Consider the following 11,150-nt stretch of genomic DNA (forward strand, 5'->3'; position numbering starts at 1 on the left):
CAGTACGCTCGTCATAAAATATTTTAAGGCCTAACACCCTAATATTTTGTGTCCTAACACGCTCTGCCACACGCCTTTTCAGGCGGCTTGCGGGGTAGTGTGTAGATGTAGATGAGAATCCAACGACGCCTACAGGGGCAATATAGGGATGGGGAGCACCACGCCGTCATTAGGTCGAAGGGCGCCACCAATAGCGAAACCATGATTTGCTATTCCTATAGTAACGGAAGAATATTCTGTAAATAATAACACTGATTATTCTGTAGATAGTGCCAATGAACACTCATCAATTTTTTATTCACCAATTATTTCCCGTGCATACGAATTATCAGGCGATGTTGATTGTTGGCGGAGCGCAATAATTACACGCGACGATTCCATGACAACAAGTCATATCACTTCCGAGGGAGACTTGCAAAATGGCGAACGTATTTTCGGCTTCTCCCGTGTGTTTCGCCCTATTGCTCCACCTCATGGGCGTCACCGTCTTTACTCCGCTGTGGGTACAGTCGCCGGGCCTATTCATCGCGCAGGAATCGCCCAAAGGACCGCTCCCGCCATTCCTGGCTTCGTCCTTAGTCAGTCTTGGGGTATCCATCCTGCTATTGCAATACAGTCTATGGCCAAAGACGTTCAGAAAGCCACCGGGACCTCTGCTGTTCCTCGTACAGGTAAGCCCGATGACAGAATGAAAGAAAATTATAAATATGTATTACGATATTTTCCGGGGCGAAAATTGAAAATGATGGTAATGCTGAACTCATCAATAAAATCGATCATGTCACAAATTATATTGAGTATAATGTGGATTTTTTAAAGAGATTTAAAAAATTGAAATATGAACATAAACGAAAAAGCCATCAGTTAATCTCAGTCGCTAAAAATGTTGTTACCATAGGGCACAAACTCAGTGATTTACCTAGGTTGAATACATTTAACCGTTAAAATAAGGAAATACATGAGTTTTCCTAGAGAATTTTCCAATTAAATCACACAGAAAACAGGAGAAATCATTGAATAATTATCAAAAAATCGCGCCAACTCAGCGCTTTACCCAGGCAAAATAAATTCAACGTTTCAATCATCAGCATTCATGAGTCTTTCGTGAGATTTTCAAATTAAAGCATGAATAATACCGGAAAAATCATTAATTGATTCCACCAACTCAGTATATCTTTATCATGCATAGAAATTCGCTCATTTATTCAGGATAAATTAATTGGACTCATTTTAGCATAGATCTATGAGTTTTTCAGGAAAATTTTCAAGTGAAATATTATGGTTACCTAATAAATCATTAATCAATTACAAAATCTCTACTTGGCGTCATCATAGTGGAGAAAATAAAAGATTTTCTTCCAGAATAAATATACAAATTTTTTTTATTTCGGAATATAACGCGATTTCCAAGACAATTTTGAAATTGGAACGTGAATAATAGAGTAAAAATTAAAACTAAATTCAAGCATCGCAATATATCGATACATTAGCACAACACTAGGGAAATTTCCGAGAAGTTACCGCTCCTATTCCTCAGTCATTTTTATTTCATTTCTGGACACAGTGTGGGAAATCAGCACTCCAGCAGCCAAACCCACTCGCTTCAGAAAATAATTAATTCCTTCGCCTCATCTAACTTAAGCAGAGAAACACAATAAATTAAAAGCCACTGCATTTCAGAATGGGATCATATGTTTTTTTTTCTCCAATTAATACGCGCTTTTATAATCATAAGATACGTTTTCCACGGCTCTCGATACGATTTGTAGAGCGTCAGAAAGTTGCTATCTGTTTAAAGTCGTCGCTGCCCTCTCAGCTAATATTGATTTCTTTCAATATTCATTTCCAGATGCTCATTGCCCTCTTCATCCATGAATTCGTCCTGAACATGATGTGGTATCCAGTTGAAGGCCTTGTCTACGAACTCTTCCAAATGTCATCTCAAGTAAGTTTGATTCTTCTTAAACCTTCCATTCAGTTAAGCGAGGGGAAACTGCAATCGTAAACATTCCAGCGAATAAGTGTTTTAACGACTTAGATTTACTTAAGTGTACATTAAATTGATTTTTCCTGGAGTAAATTCGTGAAAACTTCGACAATTAATTACGGATTAATCGAAAGCTTGTAATTTTCGCTGAAATGTTATTTTAAACTCACAAAACGCGTTTCACCCTACAGTGGCATATTGATAAGCGCAGTCGTAAAGCAAGGGGTGGGTAGTAAATGCAGGGAGATGGGAAGATGGCCGTCACAGTAAGGATCGATTTGCACTTTGGAAGTGCAAATGATGAATACACCACAGCGTTTCATCAGAAACGCATTTTGCGAATTTGAATTAAATCATCATGGAAAATTAATTTTTAATCTCGCCCCTTAGCTGTGGGGCTTAATTTTCATTAAGTTCATGATTTCCACAACTGTTCGTTTTTAATTTTTCCCGAATTATATTTTATCTATTCAGGACCGTACGGCGCTGGCCCGAACGCTAGGGAAACCGTTGCAAATATCCTACTATGCGTTGTAAAAGTCAATCACCCTATTTCAAAAACATTAATTCAAGGACCGCTCATTGGATTTGAAAACAAATCCAATGATCTTTCGTAAATATATCAATATATATTTAAAGAAAAGGTTAGTGAAGAGTCTGATCTGGAGTGTACCGCTATACGGTTCAAAAACGAGGACACTTAGGAAGGAGGGTGAGAGAAGACTGGAGGCATTCGAGATGCGGGTGTGCGAAGAATGGAGGTGAAGTGGACGGAGAGGAGGAGGAATGACGAAGTGCTGGACATTGTGGGTGAAGAGAGGCAGGTTTTAAATGATATACTGAGGAGACGGTACGTATGGATGGAGCGAGTACTTAGCGGGGAGGGGATGTTGAAAACAGTGTTAGAGGGAAGAATCGTAGGTAAACGAGGGAGAGGAAGGAAAAGAATAGGAATTTTAGATAGAATGAAAGGGAGTAGGTCTTATTGTGAATTGAAGAGGAAAGTGCATGATGGAAGGGGAGACTCCCGAAATTCTTCTTAAGCACTCCATGGAAACCTGCCTTGATCGGTAGAATACTTTAATACTAATAAACCTAATTTGGCTATCTTCGGCGAGACTATGGAGGAATGAGGGGGATTGAATCCCCCAGAACCCTAAAAAATATCGTAATTGTTCGAAATATAATTATAAAATTTTGTTGTTAACATTCTGTAAAAAATATAAAATGTAGTAATGTTACCCAACATACATTGATGTTGTAAAGCAAATTTTCCTGAGTTATAAACCGGTGTGGTGTGCTATTCATTCTTATTCATAGCGGCAAACAACATAGAGAACTTAATTGTAGCAGCACAAGGGAATGTATTGCCACAAGAAACTCAAATATGTTGGTGATTGTTCCAAACCACCACATATTGTGTCATGTCAGTATGAGCAGGATGTAGAACTTCTCAAACAATCTAAATCTAAAAAGATATTTACAACGTCCCCTCCAATAATTGCATTTAAGAAAATAGAACATGGTCGCCTGGGAGAGCTTGAGAATTATTGAAAATTATTTTGGCCTGCTCCATTTGATAGTATTATACTTTATCGTATTTTTGATTGTCATTTACATGAAAGTTTACGACATATCTATTTAACTATCTTTATAGTATCTTCGCTGCTTGTGCTACATTAATGCTATCATTTACTTAATGCTACTTATAATCAAAGTAGAATCAATGCCAAAGGTATGACATTGTAAGGCCTATTATTTCATAATTATCAATCAACAGCATGTCACGCCTTTCTATGTTGCTCACCACTTGAATTCTCATTCTTATTTATGTGCCCCATCTTCCAGATCCTAGGATATCAATACATGGGAGTACCCGCCGAGGGTCAGGGGGGCATGTCCCCCCCACCCCCCTAGAAGCAAATATCGCAAAAGTCTTTAAACAAAATCAGTACTGAATCCACACAAAAGTATTCAACAAATGTTCTTTAAACCCACGAAAAATGATATGTATTAGTATAAGATATGTCACGAAAATAAAACTATTTTTTCAACGAAATATTCTCATAGACTAATAATGCGCTGTTATAATTTTCTTAAACTGTTAGTTTTATTCACGTTTTCCATGCTAAAATATCACAACTTGGCTTGCCCCCCCCTCCCAGTAATGACCCTGTGTACGCCCTTGCATCAATAAAATTCTATTACATTCAATTTTGCCCCTTTCCCTTAGCAAATGTCTAGTTTAGCCACTGTTAACGATGCAATAATTATAATAATTAGGAAATGACAAATCCGATTCTCCTCTTTCCAGATGGCCAACTCTCCTGATGATACTGCTGAGAATGCTGAGACACCCGGCCTGTGTTGTGAAGTTTTACGGTACCTCATGACATTCATGTCCTGTCAAATGATGCCGATTATTGCATCCTACATTATGAGCGTGGCGTTCTTGGGCTGCGTCCTTCACGTTACCAAGATTCAAGAGGTCTACAAGGGCAGCTGTTGATACATCTCCAGCCATTCTAATCCAAGAAAATTACAGAAAAATATACAGCAGATGTTCTCAAAATCACCTATTGAAATTTTAATTTTCCGCACAAAAGTTATGTCGACAATATCAAGGGTAATTTTGAAATTTTAATGTAGAAGTAACAATTCTGACAAGAAATTACTTTTTTAAGCAAGCAACCGGCTTCTACTCAATCAGTTATTCAATTTAAATTTAAAATTTGATAGTGTATAAATTGAATTATTGATACTGATGTATACTTTGGAGATTCGTGTTCAATCTAACAATCGATAATTATCTTGAAGGAAGAACAATTTCATTGAAAAGGTGACAATAAAATCGTGCCAAGTCCAATGAGAGAGTTGTATTATTTTCAATTTTGCGTATGTGAACTGAACTACTGCACTAATCATTGCATTTTAGTAACTGTTCCTTTTACCCGCAGTTAGATTGTACTAGATTTGAGATCCCTTCGTTATTACGTTAATTCGCGTGCCTTTTTGATGTGGCGATGCTGAACTTATGAGCCAACTCAAATCAAAACAGGGGTATGACCACAAAGCAGGGGCCTCGAAATAAGAAGACACAACAAAAATTTTAACAGAGACGAAGGACAGACCATTAGCTCATCCCGGATCCCAGTAATTTCGAAAAGATATTAAGAAATTTCGAGATAACCCCACACCTTCCCCAAACGTTTCCCCCACCCCATCACCTTGACGATACTAAAAAAGATCGACGTGTAAGAGATGTACGATTGCCCTGAGGAGGTCTCCAGCAGCGGAATAGGAAAAAGAAATACCGCATTGAGGTTAATTCTTAATATACACCGCGCTTTTTCGAAAATAGGGTGGTTTCCTATTATTTTTTTATTGCCTAAGTCGAAAGATTATTACTCCTGGAGTACGCATTTCACGCTCTTAGATTTTCGAATGACGATATCTATTTTTCGCCATTAAACGAAAAGTGAAAAATTTCAAGCGCGCGAAAACGCGACTGCTAATTGTAAGTACGAATGCTGGGAAAAGCCCCATGTGACGTCATTCTGGTTCCAGCTGTCGAAGTGTGAGGTGACCTTGGGTCGAGGCTTGCGCGCTGATACGACGCAGGGTGCTATCAGGTAGCAGAGTACCCAGCTAGCAGATAGCGCATGGCTTTAATAAGGATTATTATTACCCTATCAAACGAAGAAAACTTCTGAACTTAGGTAATTTTAATGGGTGAATATTAAGAGAGTTTTCCCTGACCTCTGTGCCTCGTGCATGCATTGGTAATCTGAGACCATGAAAAACTCCTATCTACTCGTATAGAAACTAGGTCCCTGTGACGTCACGAGGAGTGGCATCGCATGGGCGCCAATCTTACCCTTTTCAAATGCGGTTCAAACTGACCATTGCCATTCGTCTAAACCGGGATTTCTATAACCAAATGATTTTTATATTATGAATACACTTGTAATGTATTGTCTGCTAGAATACGCATGTTATTACTATGTATTTCATTTGTTTTATCTTGGCGCGAATAAACGCGTCGGGACGCTACGGCACTCACCCTGGAACCTGCATTCCGTGCAGTCATTTCATGGCGACGAGGATGCCTCAGTTCATGGAAAAATTTGTTCTGGGGGTCGACGATTGGCAGTCCTACTAGAAAAGACTGGAAGAATAATTCATTGTGTTGGACACTTGGGGAGTGAGGAAGCACAACTAAGCAAAAAGCTTGCCATCCTGCTGTCCTCAATAGGCAGGGACACGTATAGTGTGGTGAGGAATTTGTGCGCCCCAAAAAAACCGGCTGAGTGCACGTATTCAGAAATAACGGAAAAACTAACGAAGTACTTTAAGCCAGACCGGTCAGTGATTGCCGAAAGGCACAGGTTTCATATGGCTCCGTTAACATTACGTTCGTTTTGTTTTGTGTATTTAGTATTAGATTTAAGTGTAGGGGGTACTTGAAAATATTTTCTTTCGCACGTAAATTCAGCTATCAAAAGCTATATGTCTAGTAAAATAAAAAAGAAGGTAGCTCAACGAAATGATACGACGCCAAAGTCAGAAAATCATTAAAGCGACTGAGAGCATGCTATGCAAAGACGAAAAAAATGCGTCCTGATTTTTCCGCTTTTTTTTCGCTAGTTAATAATGAGCTGTCAAAAGGAAACATAAAATAAAACTGTCGTTGTTATATATTTAAGTTATAAATATTTTCATATTAATAACTTTTACATTAAAATAAAAACTATATTTCGTACAGTAATCGTTGTAAATTGCTCTTTATCCCAAATATGAGAAGACTGTTGGCCTCTCAAGACCCTTCTGTCCCCCCAACCCCCCAAAAATCCTGGATCGGCCCTTTCAGGGGAAGGGGGAGCTTTGGGGTCTTCTGCACTTTCTTATTCTTTTCCGAACACTTACCTTTCAAAACTCAATTGCTTACCAATAACTCCCTCCCCTTCTTCTAAAAGTTGCCCTCGTCGTTGCACCAATGACTCTTCTAACACACACTATTTTCAGCCAACCCATCAACGCATGTAAACAGGGGGAGGGTGCTTTTAGGGCTTTAGTCCCCCATACCCACGAAATATTTTCCTAGGTGGTGACAACCCGCGATGCGTCTTCTGAAGAGACCACAAGCCCAGGGGCATCTAGCATCTGACAATCCATTATTCGATATCTTTAATTTCATAATTTATATTATTTTAGGTTTAATATACATTATTATTTTATATTTTAGGTTTTATATATATTCATTTTATAGTTTTAGGTTCGGTAATAGCTTGGTAATGGTAATAGTTACGTAACATCAATAAATATGTGCAAAGCTAAGGTATGTCAAAATGTTTTGTGCATTCTGTTCTTATTTATATATTTTTTAATTGTATTATTGTAAAAAAAACTATCGTAACATTCATTTATGTAAAATTACTGTATATAATTGTGTTTAATATTGTTCTCATGTTTTAATTCATAGCCCTGATGATAGATTAAAATAAACTGAAACGTTGGCTACAGCTTTTTTGCATCATATGCCGAGTACAAAATCTGCCATGAAAAAATAATGTGATTTTTCCGGGATTCGAACCCGGATCTCCCGATTACCAGTCAGGAGTGCCATCAGCTACATCTTCAAGCCTTCTTCTTCCATAACGAAGAATTTCAATTTCAAAACGAGAAAACGAACAAACAAACCAACGGTGAATTTAAACTTCAGCATTATGCAGACTGGTTTAGTGAAAGATTTTCCGGTAAGTGCGAATTGGTCACAAAATAACGGGTATTTAATGATAATTGATCAGCACTAAGGCTTAACAGGTACCTACATAAAAAATTAACAAGCTGCCGAGAATCTTAAACGTGACGTAAAAGATCAAAACTCGGCGACTCACATTATACGACGGAACTAATTTACCAAGTGTCGCAAGAATGAGAAAATTACGATATTATTTTTTCTTAAAAAAACTATGTGGTTTCATTTAAATATTGTACGATTTAAATATCTATATCGTTCAAAAATCACCGTTTGATTTCATCATTACGGTATTATTTATTTTTTAATCTCATGTCTACCTAAACTCCGACGGTAAAAAATAACGCGCATGCAATCTGAAAATTTCGCTGGTCGAGTTAAATCTGAACACTAGCAATGCGTTTTAGGATTCTAGGGGAAAAACGGGCCAGGGACAGTTTTCAGATAATATAAAAGGTATACCAGTATTTATGCACGAGCAGACCTTGACACTATGCCGAGATAATAAATCGTGGCATGAAATATCAGCCTCGGTGACCACAACCTACGCGGAAAATCATTTTCCAATAACATAATGTAGAATCTACAGCACGTTATATTCTTCGTTTTTATATTTAAAATAATATGATCTTTATTTAAGTACTCCACACGAATCTTGAAAATCATCGAAAAGTTGTCATTTATTTTCCAAAGACAATTTCGCGCTTCAATTTTATAAAAACAACAATTTTATTTTAAGGTTAATGGAATTAATCTTAAAAAAGTATAATTGGTCGTCATTAATTTCACTATCATCATTACCTAAAAACAAAGGGCATAGCCGAATAAGAGAGTGAAAAGCCCCCCTCCGGGATTTTTCCCGGACTCAAGGTTTAGGATTTGGGATGAAAAAGGACTAACCTCCCCACACTTCCAGCCCGCTAGATTCCCATTAGGGCCGGCTCGCTCGGGAATTCGATTTCAACTATTTTTAAATATCTCGGGGTAGAAAGCAAATTTTTCAATGCAGTTGCGGCATTTGAGGACTTTTTTATTGGAGCAGATGCTCAATTTTGTCACAACTTTTCAGTGGCATAATGAGAAATGCCTTTCCCTTGGGCTACAACCTTGTCGCGGTGGAAAGGCTTGCGCGGTCCTATGACCCCTAGAGATGCACTGGCGGGATTAATTCCAAATTATTCCCGGTAGGGCCACCCATGCCAGATAGGTCGAAGGGTAGGATCCAGACGAAAGGTAGTCCACGTGATGGTGTCACGTAAAAAACACTGTTGGAATGGAAGTGGGAAACCCTACCAACTATCTCTTCCCTGAACACATGGAGTACAACCAAATGAGCCTCGGAATCTCATCGCCCGGGACCCGTCCGCAAAGGGCGGGTGTCGGGCACGGCAGCGAGGTCGGCAAGGTCCTCGGGGTCGTCAACATGCGAAATCCTTGCAGAGACTTATCATCATCACCATCAGCAGCAGCAGCAATGAAGAAAGAAGAAAAGAAGACCAAGAAGATGGAGAAGAAGAAGTCGGCTGTAAATGTAGGGACGTGGAATGTGAGGACTATGATGAGGGCGGGGAAATTAGAAAATATCAAAAGGGAAATGGATGAAGGGAGGATAGACATCATAGGATTATGCGAGGTGAGGTGGAGGGATGGGGGGGACTATTGGAGTGATGGGTATAGGGTTATATATAGTGGAGGGGAAGAAAGCCAGCGGGGGGTAGCTTTAGTACTAAACGGGAAGATGGGTAAGCGTGTGGTAGGTATAGACCAGGTAAGCGATAGGATTCTGGTGGTAGAAATTGAGGCGCGGCCCACCAACCTTGTGGTGGTCCAAGTTTACATGCCCACTAGCAATATAGGGAGGAAGAAGTAGATGAGGTGTATGAACAGCTCGAGGAAATAATTAGAGACACACCGGGTAAGAAAAATCTGGTAGTAATGGGGGACTGGAACGCCTCAGTCGGGGAAGGCAGGGATGGAAACGAAATAGGAGATTTTGGTCTAGGAAAACGGAACGACAGGGGAGAGAAAGCAGCAGAATTTTGTAGGAGAAACAAATTATTTATCACAAACACGTGGTTCAATCATCATAAAGGGCGAAGGTACACGTGGAAAAGTCCAGGGGATGCGGGGAGATATCAAATAGACTACATTATGGTAAGACAGAGGTTTGGGAATAGTGTGAAAAACTCGCGCAGCTTCCCTGCAGCGGATGCGTATTCGGACCACAATCTAGTGCTCATGAAATGCAACGTAAAATTCAAAAGACTTATAAGAGTTAGAAAGACGAATAAATGGAACGTAGAAGCCCTGAAAGGGAGTATGAGGAGAGAATATCAGGAACTAGTGGACATTAGTATGCAGGACATTGACAGCACCAAGACTGTTGAGGAAAGATGGGTTAATATTAAAATGGGAATAGTCAAAGTGGCGGAGAAGTCAATTGGCTACGTGGACAGTAGAAGGATAAAGAAGCCGTGGATAACGGAGGCAATGGTAAAATAAATGGAGGAGAGAAGGAAGTGGAAGAACGTGGACACAGAACAGGGAAAAAGAATGTATAGGGAATTGAATAATCGATTACGACGTGAAACTAGGAGGGCAAGGGAGGCTTGGTGGAAAACACAATGTGAGGAAATGGAAAAGTTCCAGAAGGATGGAGAAGTAGGCGCGTTGTACGCCAAAGTTAAGTCACTATCGGGCGGCAAAAGAGGACAAGCCATGTCTAAAATTAAGGCTAAGGATGGGAGGATGCTAACCGAGCGAGCAGAGGTACAGGGTAGGTGGAAGGAATACGTGGAGGACCTGTATGACGGAACGAACAGACCAGAGAGATTGACTCTAGAGGAGGAAAGTGCAGTGGAGGAGGATAATCTTGGACCGGAGATATTAGATTCGGAAATAGAGAGAGCACTTCGTGATATGAAGGCTAGGAAAGCAGTAGGCGTGGACAATATCCCGTGTGAGCTTCTGAAGAATCTAGGGAAGGAAGGTAAGAAAAGGTTTTTCGAACTAGTGCGCAGGATCTATGAGGAGGGATGTTGGCCGGAAGATTTCGTGAAGACGGTTTTAATTCCGCTTCCGAAAAAGAAGAAAGCTGTGGAAGGCGGAGATTATAGGACTATCAGCCTAATATCGCATGCGGCGAAAGTGGTACTGAGGATATTGAACAGACGAATGGAGGCGAGGGCATATAAATATTTGGGCGAAGATCAGTTTGGTTTCAGAAAAGGGAAGTCAACTCGTGATGCAATAGCGATAATGATGTCCCTCGTGGAGAGGAGGCTAGAATATGACCAGGACGTATATGCGTGTTTCGTGGATTTTGAAAAAGCGTTTGATAGGGTGAACTGGGTGAAGTTAATGGATATTCTCAAGAGAATTGGTGTAGATTGGAGGGATAGACGA

General features: G+C 39.7%; 1 protein-coding gene across 1 annotated transcript; it reads left to right on the forward strand.

Annotated features, from left to right (window-relative positions):
- Window positions 1-308: 308 nt before the first annotated feature.
- LOC124165655 lies at window positions 309-4,856 on the forward strand. Its single transcript, XM_046543130.1, has 3 exons — window positions 309-671; window positions 1,850-1,945; window positions 4,302-4,856. The coding sequence occupies exons 1-3, from the start codon at window positions 420-422 to the stop codon at window positions 4,494-4,496; spliced, it is 543 nt and encodes a 180-aa protein (XP_046399086.1). The 5' UTR covers window positions 309-419; the 3' UTR covers window positions 4,497-4,856.
- Window positions 4,857-11,150: the final 6,294 nt, after the last annotated feature.

This window comes from Ischnura elegans, chromosome 9, assembly GCF_921293095.1.
Source record: "Ischnura elegans chromosome 9, ioIscEleg1.1, whole genome shotgun sequence".
Taxonomy (NCBI): Eukaryota; Metazoa; Arthropoda; class Insecta; order Odonata; family Coenagrionidae; genus Ischnura; species Ischnura elegans.